Source organism: Solenopsis invicta, chromosome 9 (genome assembly GCF_016802725.1).
Source record: "Solenopsis invicta isolate M01_SB chromosome 9, UNIL_Sinv_3.0, whole genome shotgun sequence".
Lineage (NCBI taxonomy): Eukaryota > Metazoa > Arthropoda > Insecta > Hymenoptera > Formicidae > Solenopsis > Solenopsis invicta.
Genome location: NC_052672.1, coordinates 5,436,373 through 5,455,717, shown reverse-complemented (window position 1 = coordinate 5,455,717; position 19,345 = coordinate 5,436,373). Strand labels below are relative to the sequence as shown.

At 34.2% G+C, this 19,345-nt stretch overlaps 1 protein-coding gene across 2 annotated transcripts in view; it reads right to left on the bottom strand.

Annotated features, from left to right (window-relative positions):
• The window catches only part of LOC105192947 (probable serine/threonine-protein kinase DDB_G0278901), a 31,859-nt gene extending 12,873 nt beyond the window's left edge, over positions 1 to 18,986 (bottom strand). The window contains exons 1-3 of one of the 2 annotated variants that reach the window (XM_011157237.3): positions 18,667 to 18,986; positions 12,181 to 12,393; positions 10,182 to 10,320 (exon numbers count right to left, since the gene is read on the bottom strand). In XM_011157237.3, the coding sequence (XP_011155539.2) occupies positions 10,182 to 10,320; positions 12,181 to 12,393; positions 18,667 to 18,959 (645 nt within the window). In that variant the 5' untranslated portion in view covers positions 18,960 to 18,986. Of the gene's footprint in view, positions 1 to 10,181; positions 10,337 to 12,180; positions 12,394 to 18,666 lie in introns of those variants that run through there. The other variant, XM_039453907.1, reaches the window with a different exon arrangement.
• Positions 18,987 to 19,345: the final 359 nt, after the last annotated feature.

The following is a 19,345-nucleotide window of genomic DNA, read 5'->3' as shown; positions in this document are numbered from 1 at the left end:
ATACAATGTATTTTTTATAATAATTTTTTTTGCATAAATTTTTAATTTAGAAATAAAATTAGTAACTTAAAGTTTATGTGTTTTAAGAATAACTAATGTAAGTTAAAAATTAACTTATTTGAAATTAGTTAAGTAAAGTTAAAAAAATTATTAACTTTTTAACTTTATTATTTAAATTTTAACTTTGTAATTAGTTACTGCTCAATGTTGAATGTAATTAATAAAAAATAAATGTGACAAAATTTAGTAAGTATCATGAAACAGTTGTTTGATAATACTCACTAAATTTTAAAAGTAAAATTATTTTTATTATATTAACCAAGATTTAATTATTTTATTTAATATTGAGTAGCTCAACTCTATTTTTCAATGTCTGGTAAATCGGTAGTTTTACTTCTTTGTTCGAATTCCATGCTTGTTTCGGACACGACTCCAAAATACCTCGCGACAAAAAGAAGCAGAGGAGAGTTCAATGAGCGCAGTGCGCGGCTCGAACGGCGGAACGCGGAACGCGCCGACTTCGATGCCGTCGTTTTTGCGACGACCTAGTGAATAGCGGCGTCTGTCTGCTAATATAAATGCTATCTTGATACCAGCTACAACCGGATCGCTGTATTCGTTCGACTGTAACGCAGTCGCGATCGATCGTTAACGAGGGAAATAATTAGTCGAGAAAGATATCGATACGAAACCGACGCGATATTATCCCAAGATAATTTATGAAAACGTATTGGACGTGAAGGGTAAAGAGCACGCGAACTACTGCGCTAATGATTCGCGGCGTGGATCGCCGTGAATTCAAAGACACGCCGACAATCCAATTACCATAAATCGTCAGTAGCCAGCGTGTAATGAAGGTCACTGACTACCGAAGGCTGCATTATTATAATTGCTGACATAATCTAGATCGCAACAATCTCGTCTGATTTGATATATTTTACATTCTATATATCCACTAGAATTGCGGCTTTCATCAGCCAGATTGTTCTATAGAATGAATTGAATGGGTAATGCTCGTACAGTTGAAAAATTTGCATTTTAACATACATTGCGTGTACCAAACAATCTACTCAAATTTTTGTATTAATTTAATACAAGATGAATATGTTAGAAAATAACACAAAAACATAACACTTTAATAAAATTTGAAAATAAATTATGGAAACACATTTCTTTAGTAAAATTTACATTTATAATATAAGATGTTATACACAACATTTGATTTTGAACATTTGATTTAGACATTTGTCGTAGAATTTATGCTTTAAAATTTTACATTAACATGACGCGAATATGACGGACTAAAACACTAAATTTTGTTAGATTTAAGTAAAATTAATTTTGATCCGTCATTTTAAATTTTGACTATAGATTTATAATCATCATTCTTAAATAGTAACATGGGAATCGTATGCTAATTATGCCCAGAAAAAAATCAGTTACGAAAGGATTATATTAATATTCGGGTATGTTAAAAACTCAATACAAAAATTTCAACAAGAATCAATTTTAACAGAAATAGAAAATGTTTTTTTTTTTTTTACCGTGCACGCGTTGAGTGTACGTTCGCGTGTGGAGCAACAACTCGATTGAGCAAGATACGATAAAGCGATAACTGGCCGCCCGTAGGTGTCAATGTAAAAAGATTGCTCATTTTCTTTTTTTTCATGTTAAATAGGAGCGTACATATCGAGCTCGTCCGAAGACGAAACACCGAGACGGAGGACGACCCTTTTTCGAGCCTTATCGGCGCGCGGCTCGGTCAGCATAGTCGTCGCTTTAGCGGGAGGAGCCTTGGGCATTTTCACGTAGGCGCGTCTGAATATTCAAAGTTTCTCTCGGCCGCGCGCGCGACTAATAAATAATGACAAAAGATGTAAAAATAAATCTCGCCGGCCCTCGGAGATACGTAATTCCCTCGACGGGGCCATTACGTGGCGGGAATATTACGCTGCCGTGAGCTCCGCACGTCGGCGCTTTACGGGTGCAATAATAATATCGCGCAGAAGCTCGCGAACGCGTGCAACCGAATGACAAGCAGGCCACACACATCAGTGGGAAGACTATAAAGAATAATGCACGGCTCGCAATCGCGCTCGCGAATCAAAACGACGTGAACGCCGCCCATCTTCGTTCGCCGTTCTCGCGCTCTGTTCGTGGCCTTTTTCGAGAGATTTATTTTCCGCCAGATCTCGCATTTTTCCGTGAAACGACTGTCGATTAAGCCGAGTGCGCGAGGCAATTCTCATTCAGGCTAGCCTACCGCTTGCGAACTCGGGGAGATCGGATGACGCGATCGAAAGATCGAACGCGGCACGCGTTCTCGTTGTACGCGAATCCAATTTACGATGGATTCGCTCGACGAAATAGGAAACGCGATCGATCCAACGCGCTTTATTTCTCAGGAACGTTAATCAAACATTGGACTACAATATAAATTCAATAAGTGATTTTATTCTTGATTCGAGTCTAACGTTTTCAGTTTTCCAGAAAAATAAAAAATAAAGGAAAAAGTCAGATTTCTTTTTATTTGTTCTAAACATGATAAAAATGGTTGTGCTAATGAGACACTAGTGTTTTTAATTTTTCGGAAAAATAACATTTAGGAAAGAAATTCGGTTTTTTTTCCGCGCGAAAAATGCGGAAAAATACTGTAATAATGACAGCGAACTTTGTTGGTAAATTATTTACTTATTAGAGCTCTTGCTAGTAGATTATGCAAAAAAAATTTTTAAACGATTAACGTAAGTGAACAGTAAAAATGATATTATCTTTAAAGAAAAAAATTGGAAAATATCTTTTTCTTTCTCACCCATCTTTTTTCTCAATTTCTCATAAATTTCCCAAACTAAAAACACTAAATTTTTTTACACTAAAATTGAACAATATCAAATTTTGAGAAATAATGTATGATTGAAAAATATCAAACAAATATAGGTAAAAATGTGAGCTAAAAATATGAACGTATATTTCGTATATGCAAAGTAAAACTGTGTTAATATTTTAACTTTTTAATTAATAGCATCTATAAAAAAGGTAATTTATGGCCCCCCAATATATATTTTATAGAATAACTTTGCTAATAATCAATATTTTAAATTGAAAACTTAACAACTATGTTCATTAAACTGTTTTTCGGAACAACCTAGATACAAAGTTATGACATATTTATTATAACTGTTGAATATTATTTATAAAAATATAGCGACACTGCATAATGACGGTCTACTAAACTAAATGATGACACAAGTAATTACTGCAATTCGTCATCTAATAACAGAGATATTACGAGGCCGTAATATTTACAAGGGCCATAATATCACCTTTTCCTCTATGAATTCCGCAAATTGCAAATGACGAAGCGGATATGGAGTCTGATCTCAACGATCGCTCAAGGCGTATTATAAATAATTTTCTTTCAGCATTACGACATTAGTAAATATCTGATGACCGATTCTCTGGGCTACTGAAAAGATACGATCGGTAATCCCACACGAGTTGAATCGACGAAATCTTTTCACTTTGATCAAATAGATGCGTGGGCACGAGCGAATACATCAAAGTCGCTTGATCGTTCAATCGATGTTGATGTTTGCTCTACGTGAAAGAAGCAAATATATTGCACCTGGCTGGACCAAACCGGTGATCTATGCTAATGCGTCTCGGATATAAAATCGTATGCCGCCAGGTGTTACAGTAAGGCTACCTATTCGATACTCAAGTCCAAATACTCGGGCCACGCGCTGCCCCTTGATTTTCCCGTCGCGGGAACTCTCGGGTTATCGGGAGTTGCTCCGATTATGGCAGGCCAGACTTAGGTACCCCACAGAGGAGAAAACCAGGTGGTGATTCACCGAGAGGTTGTGTGTACAACCAGCGAAGGAACAGGGCGTGGTCGTCGTTTGCTGCAGCACGAGAAGCGACGTCGCGCGTTCTGTTTTCTTTTTTTTTCTGCTTTTTTCCTCCACTTTGCGTCGCGATCTCTCGTGATCTCTTTAACAGCAATTTCATGCTCGGCGCTATATCTTATCTGCAGTGCGCTCCCGCGGACATCGCAGTGGGGACTTGAGCAGCATCCTCCTGTGATGACTTGGTACGAGACCGAGACTCGAATCCAATTGTCTCACAAAAAAGAAAAAATATGTGGCGAAACTAATATTACAATGTATTATTATCTAATTAATATTTAAAAATAAATAAAATATACATAAAAATACACATAAATTATAAAACATGTATAAATTATGTAAAATAAAATATCAATATCAATATAAATAAAAAAATATCACTAATAATAAAATTAAAAATGTATGAAATATTAGAGGAGAATGTGATATTATTGGATCAGGTAGATATTATGGCCACTTTGTTATTAAGATGACAAATTATAGTGATTACTTATGGAATCATTTGTTTAATAATCGACGTTATGTAATAACGCCAATACACAATAGCTGACATTTGTTGTGGTAGGTATTTTTACTTTCAAGTATTTTGAATTTTTTTTAAGATACATTTTAACATTTAACTACACACTTCCTCAATCTTTTTAAACTTGAGCGTATTATCACACGAATGTACGTATACTCGAGTTTTTTCTGTTATTTAACTTTTTATTTGTCCGTATATATTTTGAGTTAAGCAAAGTTACATTAATAACATGGGATTTTACTAATGTGGCTTTACTGACATCTCAACAGGCCCAATATGAATTCTCTTTCAGAGTTTTCATATCGAAGTATAAAGTTACTCGATAAGTTGATTATAGTTTTACTGCTAATCTAAAGTTTATATTACATATATTCTACATTTTCAGTACTGCAGTCTATAACTACATATATTTTCCGTAATATTTTCTCTTTATTTAGAATCAATATATAATTTTATAATAAAATACTGTGTTTTTAAAAATTAAAATTAATTGTTTTTAATTTATTCTTGTGACGGGCCATATTAACATCCTTCTTTCTTTTCATCCTATTATGCAGTGTCGCTACATTTTTATAAATAATATATATTCAATACAAGTTTCGACTGTTTTTTTATTGTTTTCCCCTCTGGCGTCTATGTTCTTATCATTCTTGTCTATTTTTTCTCTCTTCACACGGATTCTTCGCAAAACGTGCTTTACGTGGATGTTTCGATCCCACAGTTCCTCGTTTCTTCTCGCCGATTCGTGGGTCCAGCGAGGAAATCGTGCGCATGAAGCGTACGGCTCGTTCAGAGTTCACGCGCAAGCACTCTCAGATCTCTTTTTCTTTCTCTCTCTCTTTTTCTCTCATGCATGTGCTATATATGCCACAACACCAAATACGGCAGCGGCGTGTTTATGGAGCGCGGGAATAATGTTCACGTCGTACGCAATGGCGCGTACGTACGTATACTCCGCCGCAGCGCTTACGAAATAAATCAGGTGGTACCCATTCGTCGGGAACTTGAGCAACGAGCAGCTCATAGTAGGTCAAAGTTAATTTATTGCGTCACCCTCTCACATGGTAAACGCCAATCAACCCATAACTGATTCGTGCGATTAATTTCGTTTCTTAAATTAATCGCGTCCGTCGACCAAGGGTCGACCGGGGGATTCTTTGTTTCACGCAGGAGTAATCAAAAAGAGTTCCTCAGCATGATGCAAATCGACCTTAACTTGCGCACGAGGACCGGCTGGATAGAAAGCGCAAAGCGGACATTGGCGAACGACGTCGGGGTAAACCCCGCTATCGCGGCCGAGGATGTCGCTCGAGCTGCTAAAAACTCGACGATTTCTTTCCCTTTCCCTCACGAGGATAACGAGGAGGAATCTTCCTATCCGTAACGAGCGATACCGACGACCTCGTCGGCTCAAAATGCACTTTACGGCGTGGGGCCACTTCTGCATCTCCCAGCGTGTTGTTGTCGTCAGTACATTTTTTCCACGAATCGTTTACAGTTTTACAACCTGGCACACGTTCACCTCGCAACCCTATTTCGGATCGTTGTTAATCGTCACGTTCTTTGATTAGTGAAGAGTCGAATGAACAAAGCGAATTATAGAGGAAAATCACCAATACTGGCATCCCACTTTGTTTTAGGATAATATTTCTTAAAAGCTAACAATAAAACTTTATAAACATGAATAGAAACTAGAAAGTGTCTTTTCTATTTTAAATGCATTGAAAAATGGATTTGGTAACTATTATCAAATTTGATAATAGTTACCAAATCCTTTTTTCAATATAGTATAGAAATTTTTAAAATACTGTTTTGTATTTTGTAATAATTAACGTTTTCGCTGAGTAATTCATAAAAAAAAGTGTTTGAAGAATTGGACTACGAAATCACTGGCACAATAGACAGGTAGTAATGGTGGAATTCAGATGCGACTCTATAGGAAAAGTGGTAATTATCAAATAAATTGATAAACTAAGTAATAAAATATATTTTTATGTATTATAAACAACGAAGTTTATAAAATTGAACCCTCCCACTTTATATGTTATTTTTTCGCACTTTTTAATGTATACATAGATCGCGTCCGACACTATTTCTCTTGAGCTATTAAAAAAAAATGTAAAAAAATTCATGAAACATGTGTCAACATTGTAGTTGAAGATTTCGATAGTTTTTGTTTGTTCTCATGGAGAGATGTACCGCTTTACGGTGCACAGATTTTATGTTTCGAACCGCACTACGAAGAAAATATGAAAGAGAAATATATACTTAAAAGAAACCGGTTTAGGAAGCTACAACACAAAATGATCTAAAATTATCAATAATGTACTCACTATTATTTAAAATCTGCAAGAGAAAATTGTGCAAATTTTATTTTCTCTTTTCAAAAAGAGAACCGCAAAAATATCTCAACTAAAACAAGTCAAACGAAATGACTGCTCCGAGACTTTTAAACGATAAAACAATGCTGTACAGATTAAAGACTGTCAGAGATTAAAGACCCCTTTACGTGTAAATGTCGTCAACTGTGCGATACCGACAACGTGTCTGCGCTTAATTAACGTCGTTGAAACATTTTATAGCCGAAAAAAAAGAAAATGGAGAAATACATCGCAAAGGTAAAGTAGTCCTGGGCATTTGCTGATCATATAGACACTCAACAAAAAAGACCGTCAGCTTCGAAGAATAAAGCGAGCTCGAAGCGTTATTCAATGGATAATTTATTCGTCCCGATTGAGCTCGAAAGGTAGATTTGCAAAGAGTTGATTAACAAAAAGAGATCCAGGTATATAACTCGCAAATTTTGAAAAATCCAATACTGAAGTATAGAATTTCATGTTCGTAAAAGTAATATACATTAAAAAAAAAAAATATACTGAAAATAGAAAAATTTTTTTATTTCAGTAAACCATGTGTTTGTAATTAACAGAAGAAACTTTATATTGTAAACATTATTTATTTAAAATAAGTAAATTTAATTTTAATAAATATATTTATTAAAATTAAGGAAGTTTTTCTTCAACGTATAACATTCAGGTACCAATTGGTAAAAGGATTAGAGTTGCAAGATTTATTTTCTTTTTTACTGTTCGAGACCGACTGATAATATTTTTTCTGTTTCTCAATATTTATTTTTTTCGTCTTCTTAATTTTTATATGATTTTATAAATATATTTTTTAATTTATTTATTACTTGAAAAAATATATATTTATAAAAGTAAATTTAATTATTGAAAAAGATTAAAACATGTTAAATTATTTTTTAAATGTGTTTCTTGTGTTATATAGAAATTGCGACCTCAAAAGCATTTGGCATTACGATTAAACTAATTTTGGAGCTTTGACCATTCTCTGTGATATCTGTCACTTTTACATTTATATTAAATTTTAAAATTTTGCAACTCCAATTTGTCAATCCAATATGGCATTTAAATATTATGTATTATTTTTACAACATCAAAGTCTATATTTTAATATACATAGAACTTACCCAAATTCACGACATATGTACCTGGATCTCCCTTCGTAAGAAAAATTTTTAAGAATAATTCATGTAACTTTGACCAAACGATCTTATGCTGAAAGCGCTTGATTTGCAACGCGAGTTTATTTTCGCTGATGAACGACGAACGAAATCAACACCGTCGACTCGAAAGAACGAAACATCGTCCGCGACAGTGTCTCAAGTTTCGAAAGTCCACGATCGGCTCATTCGTTTTCTATCCTCATTCGTCGAACTCGACGCAAGCGATAGCGTTCTTTTTTCTGTTTTTTTTTTATTTTTATTTTTGCACAAAGCACCCGTATGTAAAAGCGAATTCGGTTTTCGTGGATGTCGAAACAATCCGCTGCGTTCGTGATAAATCGAAAAAAAGCGGAGCTGGCCCATCAGGACCACGTATTCAATTTCATTCGTGCTCGGATAAACGTTTTTTCTTTCCTCTTATCGAGTCACGTCGTGATTGGACCCTATGATCGATTAACGAAACGTGTGCGCGCGTATATACGTGTGCCTTTGTTAGTGTATGTATGTGTGTAAGATAAATGGCAATTTCCAATTTGTTTCCAAGAACTTGCCGGTTTTCATCGTGCGATTTCGCGATTAATCGTAATTAAAATTCTTTTCTATTGGTAGTCGCGTTATATTGTTTCTACAAAACAGAGATTGTCGCTAGATGATCGTCCAAGTTAGAGATTCTACACAGAGAAAAAAAGTTAACTTTACTAAATTTTTCAACTTGATTAAATTTCTTCAGTTTAAATATTTATGTACTTATGTTAAATATATAAATGTTTAAAGTTATGTTAAATATATAAATGTTTACTGAAGTTCAAGTATTTTATGCATTTAAGTTAAACACATAAATATTTTTTTGAACTGAAGAAATTTAATGAAGTTAAAAAATTTAATCAAGTTAACTTTTTTTTCTTAGTATACAACAAACATCAAATATAACACAGATGTAATGTTACATATTAATATAACACATATATTATGTTATATGACATCTATGTTATATTCGGTATGTACTAATCATAATAAAAGTTGCAACAATGTGGATACAATATTTATCTTCTTTCTATGAACAGCAAGAATAATGAAATGATGATACATGTAAAATCATTTTTCTTATATCTCTCTCTTTCTTTTTTTCGCTTTTATTTTTCGATAATGTACAAAACTTTGAGGGTGGTTTTTGGCTCGTAAGGGTGTCTTCCGCAACCTGTATCGAGCTCGTTTCTTTTCTACATTCTTTCTTAGCTTCATAGCCTTCTCTCTGTGTCAGGAGAACAGCGACAAATTATTTTTAAAAAATCGCTCCAGGAACGTTCCAAACTTCAACCAGCTCAAAACTTCAAAATATATCGAATGGATCATAAAAGACGAACCAACCAAAGGCTAAATCTGATTGTCACAACTCTGACTATGTAATAGGATCTCAGACCAAGCTGATTCGATCAGTTAATTATATGTTGGAATATGTCGAATACTATTAATGCATTAAAGAATCAAAATTAAACCAATTCCTTGAATTAAATAACATTTTGTTATTTTTAACTTCTACATGAAAACTTATTATTTTAATACAAAATATATGGTTAGGAAAACATTACAGTTAATCAATTCATTACTACAATATGATTAAATATTAATTAGAAAATTAGATAAAAGGTTAAATTGTTTAATTTAAGATATCGTATGAATATTCTAGAATATTCTAGATATCGTACGAACATTCGCACAATACCGTGATATCGTGCATATATTTGTAAAATATCATAATATTCGTTTGATATCTTGTGCTGTTAGGGTAGTTTCAAAATAAATTATATTAACATGTTGATTATGTATACATCTAGTAAATAATAAACTAAATTTAAGTCAAATACATTTTTTGAGTTAAATTGTTTAACTTCATTACTTTAAGTTAATGACATATTGAGTAGGAGCAACGATATTTAAAAAAAATTAAAAAATAACTTAAATTACAATTAGATACAATTTGTCATTACAAATTTAACAATGTATCAAAATATACATATATAAGGATTATATCAAGTGTAAGAGATAATGAGGAGTCACACTCAGATTCGTGAAATTTCCCAGCGTCTTCCTCATGTTTCCACCTCATTGTGTGCAAGCACGGAGAAAACAGTTGGAAATTTCTGTCTGCACAGTCAGTTCCGGGATCCGGATATACGAGAGAAACGTGACAAGTTTGCATCGACCTTTTATGGGTCGAACTTACCTTGATGTCCAAATGGGCGATATTTCTCTCGTGGAGGTAGGCAAGTCCTTCCACTAGTTGCCGCACAAAGTGTACGACGTCACCTTCGAGGGGCACCAAATCGCCATCGATGAGCGTCTGCAGATCGCCTCCGGGCGCGCTGAAAAAGAAATCGTCTTTTCTTGTGATAATATCGAAGATAGATGGTATATGGAACGCTTAAGAAAATATTCTACTCTAGAGCGCGAAAATATAATCTATTATTTAAAGAATTTATTTAAAATAACGAAACATTTATTACTTAGGACGTGATTTATAAAAATGTGACACACTGAATAACCAGAAGAGAAAAAATGATAGTAATATGGTGAGCCCAAGAATAAATTTAAAAAATTGATTTAGTTTAAAAGACACACAGTATTTTGTTACAAAATTATATATTTTTAATTTTCCATTATTTAGAATTTTCCTGCGTTTAAAAATATTAAAGATATTATTTTATTCTTGTTTAATAGCAAGGATAAGTTGATATCTCTAATGTTTCTGAATATAGCCTTTTAAAGTAACAATCGATTTATCGAAAAATTATTTTTATATGAAAATTTCGCTTAAAAAGCCATATTAAGAAAATCCCATGTTAATGTTTAATTTTGCAATTTGAAATGTTTACAGCTGAATAAAAAGTTAAATAACAAAAGAACACTTAAGTGTATATATGTATATTCGTGTGATAATACGCTCAAGTTTAAAAACAATGAGAAAGCATGTGTAATTAAATACTAAAATATATCTTGAAAAAATTTCAAAGTAAAAATGCTTTATATAATTGTCAGCTATTGTGTATTCGCATATTAGCGCCACTAAAAAACGGCAGGCTATTAAACGAATAATTCCATAAACAATTGTTAGACTTCATCATCTAATAATGGAGATAATTGTCTACGGTAGACATAATAACTCCTTTTTCTTTACTAAAAGCTGTCATAAAATTAACAAGTTAAATGTAAAAATACTTTAAACGATTAAATAGATAATGAGATAATGAGCTAATAATGAGGGTAAATAGGTAATGCTGTAATATTAACAGAATATACGTATATTATTGTTGATTACATATGCATTGTATTTACATATGTATGCAGTAGCCTTTAATATGCAGTGTAGTAATGGGTAATCGAATTCATCACAAATATGTTACATACAAGTACAATAGATGTATAATTAGACAAATATATGCAGTAATTTTTTAAATTTCCAAAACTATTCCATTTTCTTTTATTTTTTAGAGTGTTGGGTTGTTACATAAGTTTGTTGGATTTTTGGCGCGCTCACTTTGGTGCCTAGCGAGAAGGGAAATGTTAGGTGGAACAGAATCCATTGTCAACGATGATTGTACTGTAGAGTTGTTAGAATTGTGTTTCAGTTTACAGTTCTTCAGTTTAGCTTATTAGTACAGTTTCTTCAATTTAGCGATTTAGTTAGTATAATAAGTTTGATGCAAAAGGCAGAAACAAAACGAGCACTTTGGGCATACCATGCTTTCATTTCCGGAAAAAACGCGTCAAGCAACCGAAAAGATATGTTTACGGAGTATCTGCAGGTTCCGATAAAGTGGTATGCCCGGTTCAAGAAAGGTGAGTTTGAACTTGAAGATCGGAAACACTCCGGATGGCCTCAACAATCAACGCGATCCCGATAATGACTGTAGTGTATGAAAAATCATATTTTGCACTGCGAGAGATAGAAAATAATGGATGGTACATTTGTTAATAAAAGCTTTTTTTAGAAATGTATGTTTCATTGAAAAAAGATAAAATAAAAACAAAACAAACTTCTATAATAACTCAATAAAATATCTACTGTAGCATTATTAGCTGCAACGTTATTATTTTTTCCGTATAAACGTTTCACAATGCTGTTTCTCTGACAATGATAATTAATATTACGAGAATTTGCGCAAAACAAAACAAAACATTTAATTTAGAAAAGAAGGAGTAAGAAGAGAAATCGCAGTACTTACTATTCCATGACTAAGATGATTTCCTTCGGCGTCTCGTAGACATCGTGCAGTCTAACGACACGTGGCGATTGCGAGCACAGAGACAATAGAGCGATTTCGTGTCTCAGTTCCGCGCTACAATCAGCGTTGAATCGATTCCTGGACGAGTACTTGGCCGCATAAAGTATACCGGTCGCTCGCGATCTACAGCGATAGACTCTCGCCCACTGACCGCTATTAAATTTAACAAATCCTTTGTTAATACTTATACAAGAAGGAAAAAAAGAAAGACAAAAAATTCAGAGATCCTTTTCTGTAAGACCTAATTTTATGATACTCCATATATTTTAATCCCGTACCAACGTTGAAAAATCACTGGAGATAAATTGTATAAGATATGAAACGACGTGCGTACGTGCGAAAATAAAATGAAGCGTAACGTAAAATGACGGAGAGTGACGGTACGGTTTATATTTGCAATTGTCTGCCGCTTCGATCGGATGTTCCGATGCAGTATCTGATTTTTAACACCGATTGACTTCGCGTTTTCACGATAAATTTATTTTGTCCTTGAAAAACAAGGCGATGCCCGAATGCTATCGCCTTCCTCTGACATCCTTCGTTACTCGAATACTTTTCTCTTCGTTGAGACGATCTACTTTTTTCTCTTTCTCGTTGTATTTTTCTCTCCGTGACTTTCAAATTTTTCGAAAACCCTCTGTTTCTAGAAAACTTGCAGCCAATGCTGATTAGCTGCGTAAAGAGCCTAACGATTTTATTTTTTATTTTAGTGGAAGGTAACAAGTACATAAAAACGTATTGATATCTTTTCTGCATCATACTAAAAATATTATTAAATTTGTTCAAACCAAATATTAGGTTATGCAGTTAGTTAAGTATTTAAATTAAACATAAAATACAAAGAATTTTATATTTAAATTTTCCTGAATAAAAATCCTTAAAAAAATCCTGATAAAAAATCCTAAATAAAATTTTTACGCATCCATTGTTTTTTTATGCATCTTTAAATTTTCTAAAGTAAGCTTAAATAACTAAAAGAATTATCAAGATAATAATGAAGCAAAATATAATATATCAAGTTCGCATTTAATTAAGTCAAAAAATTATTATAGGTATTATTTACTAAATAAATAAGTAAGTAAAATAAGAGAGAAATATTAATCATGTCTTATCAAAGCCGTGATAAAAACGTAATAAACAAATATTCTAATATATAATATTAAACTTGTATTTTTATTGTGTAAAATTATATATTAATTAGCATTATTGTAGCTCATATTTAAATTAAAAAATTTGCGAGTCATTATTAAAATATAAAAAAAGTAAATATGTTTGTGAAAATTATATAGATAATTAACAAAATGCGACTCGAGCATACCACGATTGCTTCACTGATCTCGTTGATCATTTTAGTCACTTAACGTCTATTTTATGAAATTTTTTAAATAATTGTTTTTTAAATAACTGTAAAATGTTTATATTTGAAACTTTATTTTTGACAAATAATATTAGAAATTTTATTTTGATAAAACTGTTGCGTTATAATGTATCATATTTGTGCAATTATAAAATTTTCAGCAATTCATGATGCTGTTATTGTGCAATATTTGCACAATGTGCCTATCAAAATTAATTAGTCATTAAATTTGACGTATGAATGGACGTGATATTAATAAATATTGTAAATTCGTTCTTAACAAAAAAGTTAAAGTAAAAATTCTCTATTAAATATGATTTAAAAAAGTTTTATTCTATATTTTTTATTCCACATTCATTGATAGAATTTTCTTATGTTTTGTTTTTCATTTTACAGAGATTTTGTTTTATTACTACCTCACTATCTTGACGATGTACTATTCGTAGTACATACTATATAATGTACCACGGAATAATATATCCATATTATTTACAATCGCAAGCGCGCACTTCATGCTAAGAATCTCGCACTCGTCGTCGAAGATTCCGGTCGTTTCTTCGGCAAGGTCGACCCAACGGCGCCTGGCAAGGCTGTGCTCGTAATGCGTACCTCACGTTTTCACCCGTATTCAAGCGAGCGAGTGCCTTTATCCAGGGAGAGTGTGTTACATAAACGGCGGCGGAGTCCGTAAGATAAAATCATAGAAGGTACCATTAACTTTCTACCTTGAAATCATAAATATTTCGATATTCTATTCTTTCGTTTAAAAACGAACGAGAACGTTTTTTAGTTACAAAAGGAATCCTAGAAGTGTTCATCAAGTTTTTTTATGTCAATTTTTTTGGTGATTTTTAAAGTTATAAAAAATATACGTGTCGCGGCGTATTTATCAATACGGGACTTTGTTTTCGAGTTATAAATTTTTGAAAATTCGAAAACTTGCTACGGCGAATCCAATTTCGAAGTTCGGCAACATTTCTTTTTTCTTTAATATGTATTGTTTATTATTTCTTTTAAACGATTTGAATATCGATATCGTAATATACAAATTTTTGTAATAAAACAATTATAAAGTAGCGGTATTTTTTACAGATCGGTATTTTACTGTGATTGCTGTACCGATATTTCATTAAATTTAAACTTTTTCAACAAATCCCTACAGTATAAACAAGAATTAATTGAATAAAGAAAAACATATTAATTTTTTGGATTTTTAAAAATTTACAACTTAAAATCAAAGCCACGTATTGATAAATGTGACACATATCCTTTTGGTCCACAAGAATCACCCAAAAATAAAAATTGGCATAGAAAAATTTGATGACCGCTTCTGAGATTCCCTTTATTAGAATTATTATAATTTGTTTATATGGTAGTTTAATATACAATCTTTTATACGTAATCAATTAATTAAAATCATTAAATCGGAGGGAATACGAGGACTCATCAAGTTTAAGATCAGGAAGTATGGTAGGATAGCGCCCAATGAATTGCCAAGTGAAACGTGTCTCGCGCGCAAAATCAAACGGCGACTCATCGCCGTAGCAATCTCCGCCGCGTTCTTTCGCGGTCACGAAGATAAGGATAATGAGCATCTGATAGCGCGCCGCGCAATTAACTTTAATCGATTCCAATTTTAAGGCCGCGCGCCAGTGTACCCTGAACTTTTTCATTCCTCCCGGACCCCCCCGGAGAAATATTGTACGACGTAAAGGAGCGCGAGACGGAGGAACAAAGGAGGCGACGGAGAAAGCGATATACATATACATCGCAATTTTTCCTGCCCTTTACCGCGAGGCTCAAGGCTCGTTTCCAAAAGTAATTACCGCGGACGCGCGGAGCGGATATCAAGAGCGCACGCATACACGAAGAGTGCGTTGAATCGGCGAGACACACGCCGCGCCGGGGGCCATCGGGATAATATCTGCTGTATACGGTGCAACGATTAAAGTATTCGCTATTATTAAAGATCGTATGGGCAGTAATCATAGGAAATTGGATTTTAGCGACCCGTCGCGTAATGACGATGAACAGGAGGTGTTGAAAGCCGAGCGGGGAGATGCAGCTGAATAATTTATGAAAATTTACCGTCCCTCGGGCGGCTCGCTTTTCGCCTCGGCCGATTGCAGATATAAATGTTGCATGATAAATAACGCCTTACAATTTGTCACTGAAATTGTTTCGGTTTGAGTTGCTGATATCTCAATCGATAAAAATATCGATTTCGATGTTTATTATTAATCACACCCAGAGAATTATATTTATTTAAAAAATTATTTAATTTTTGTTAAATAAAAAAATTTTAATTTCAAAACTTTATACATACATTTAAAAAATATTACTTTGAATGTATAAATGTTTTTTTTTAATCTAACAAATATTTCTTGTACTTACATTTAAAAAATATTCGAAGAAATACTATTCGAGAAATTTTTCTTATTTTAACAAATATTTTTTTTAATGCATATGGAGAATAACAAAGATAAACAAAGCACTTATTATTGTTATATAGCCTTTTAAAAACTTTCAAAGAATACAAATAGAAAGCACAAAAAGCAAATAATAGCAAAACATATACAAAATTAATATATTAACAAAATATATATAAGAAAAAATAAAATAAAATATGAATAAAACTAAGAAAAAAATCTATACAAAAAAATATTTCTCTACGAGTAAAAAAAAATTGGAAGGGAAAAAATCATACGGCCGATGCGTAAAATGGATCTCTAGACGATCAACAACAATGTACAATAACATTGTCCAATATTTTTCTAAATTCTAAATAGTGCAAAACAAACAAAATATAGCCTCCAGACGTTCAATACTGTGTAATAATATTATACAATATTTCTCTAGACAATACAAAACAAGCTCAACATAGTCTCCAGATGATTAATAATATTGTGCAATAACACTAAGCGCTTAGGAACCGCTTAAGACGTGTAATCGGAACGAATCTACGCATAACTTCTATAAACATCGCGATTACATCCATACAACAGTACAGCGGTACTGTTTATGTATTATGCGAGACGTCTTTGTGCTCGCAAGCAACAGGTAAATCAGCTTAATTAGCGATGTAAACGCGGTACGAGAAAATCGCGGCGGTTGATATCGGGCGCTCGTGGAGTTATCAGCGTGCTCACCGAAGCTATCCGACGCGAGAAATTAAAACGATCCATTAACATATCCATGAATATGAAACGCCTTAAAGTCCACGCGAGTGCACTCGCTCGCGCAAGTTCTCTTGTCACGCCTTCTCGAAAGGGAGCCACCATATCGGTTTCGGTTAATAACCGTGCGATCGATACCGTCCCGATTAATCAATACCCCGCCGAGAAACCGGTACTGTTGCTTTATGACGTTGCATCCCACATTTATTGATTGATTTATTTCTTCGTTTCGCCGAGACGCACATAAACACACGCATACATCGGCGTGCAAAACGCAACGGCGAACCGGGCGAACCGCTTCGAGAATGAATCTGTGCTCTGACACAATTTTAAAGCTCCCAAGATAACGATAGTTAGCAATTTACATTCAGCGAAATTTAAACACGACAAATTCGACGATGGAATGATATTATTATTCAGAAAATGTCGCACACGCAGGAGTCATTAAATCGATTAATTCGATTAATCGAAAACGAAAGTAATCTGATGATGGGATAACGACGCGTGGATAAATCACGAACGATATGCGTCCCACCCCGTAAAGGTCCGCGTGCAACAGGTGCGTTTCGTGCGACTCTAAATTAAATTATTAGCACGAGAGAAATTGCAGGTTGGACAATCGGCGACCTATTACCGACGTCCCGCTCGCTGCTGGTCGTCGGTGATCATTACGGGCCTAATTCGCTCGGCGATTAGCGGCGCAATGCAATAAATATGATTAATGCGCGACGCGCGTCACGTATCGTTGCGTATATTGCTACCGTGCGTAACGCTTTGACAAATTACGCGTCGCATCCGAGGGCGATTAATCATTGTACGTGGCTCGTTGCACGCGATGCGAGCCGCGACGAGTAGCGACGAGATAGTCGAGAGTAAATAACGCGCGACTCGTGAGACTGGCGGTCGATTTTCGTGAAAAATTTAGTTTAGCTTATTATTAAATCGTTCCAAACTTATTATTAAAAAGATAATTCCTTTTTGATTTATATGTATATACTCTCAAAATTTTGTAACGTCACTTAAAAAAAAAGTGAAATTGTGCTTATATTAATACAATGATCAAGTAATTGTAACTTTGTCAGAATCAAAATTCACTGTTACACTAACCAGAGAAAAAAATTACTTGATTTAATTATTAACTCATTTGCGAAATAAGATAGTATGAGCATTTTGTAGCTTTGCATGAAAATGGAGCTCTAATGGTGTTAGTGAACTGCCAACAGTCTGGGACCGTGTCATCGATAACAACGGATACTACTGAATAACACTTCAAAGTATCATAATACATTTTGTTATATTAGAAAGACTGAAAATGAAAAGTCCTACACTATGAAAAAAATTTGTTAAAAAATAAATATTTAATCCAATATGATCAATCAAACATTGGATTGATTCAACAATTATTTAGTTGCACAAAAAAAGGTACAGTTCATTCATGTCAATCATTTAAATTTTTTAACCAAGAATTAATTAAGTAAACTTAATATTTAGTCGCACGTATCGGATTAAATATTTTGGTTTCTTTAACAAATTTTTTTTCTCAGTCTTCAGGAATAATTTTTTAATTCTTATTAGAATGACAAATAAATGGAATCATTTACAAACTCAATTTCCACTCTTTTAACGTTTTATTTTATGAAATTTAGAGAGTAATAATGTGAGAAACACTGCATTGCTTTCTAAAGCTCGTAGAGCGACAAATCACTCAAATATTTCACAAGCCTAATTTTCATCTTAAAAGAATGATGTTTAAGAGATTTAGAGAGATAATTGCATTTTTATACAACATTTCAATTTTATTAATGTCAGATGAAACCTTGCAGTTTCTGGCGAAATTTTGCGTACATTGACTTTTGAAAATTATATTAAGAATCGTATCGTGAACCAGCTCACCTCGCGAACGGTTTTGGATCGATTTCGTAGTGCTCTGTAATGGGTCCCGTCTTGACCACCCTGGCGAGCTGCGCCTCCTGGACAAGGACCAAGCCTTCCTTCACGTGCTTCTCGCTCCACTGCACTCTGCACCTTCCTCTACATCTCTCCTCGTTGACCGCCCGATCGTTCGTCCGCTTCGTCTTCGCGCATTTTGCCGAGGACGCTTGCAAACTACGACGTTGCGATCCGGGCGATGTCTTTCTGATGGACGACATCGTAGGCGCTTGATGATTCGACTGATGATAGATCATGGCAGCTGGATCGCGGACTTGGTATCGCGTAATGAAAACACGCTTACGTGTATGGTATACGCGTGCAGTGGAAATTTCAACGCTTGGTGCACTCGCGTTTTTCACCTGATCTCTCTCTTTCTGCTTTCAAATTTTCCGAAACTTCGAGCGATCTATCCAAGCGCGATCTATCCAACCGCGCCACTCCGACGCCCAAGCTCTCCTCCGTCGAACTCGCGGACCTCGCGATCTCGATCCGGGCGACTCGATCCGCACTCTCGCTCTCGATCTTACGGCCTGTATTCTCTGTGCTCGATCTGCTCTCAATCGGAGCCACGCACACGGAGCGAGCCGAAGCGCGCGGTGTCATTCCACATCATCGAGAAGGTGACGGCTCTACCTCGCTG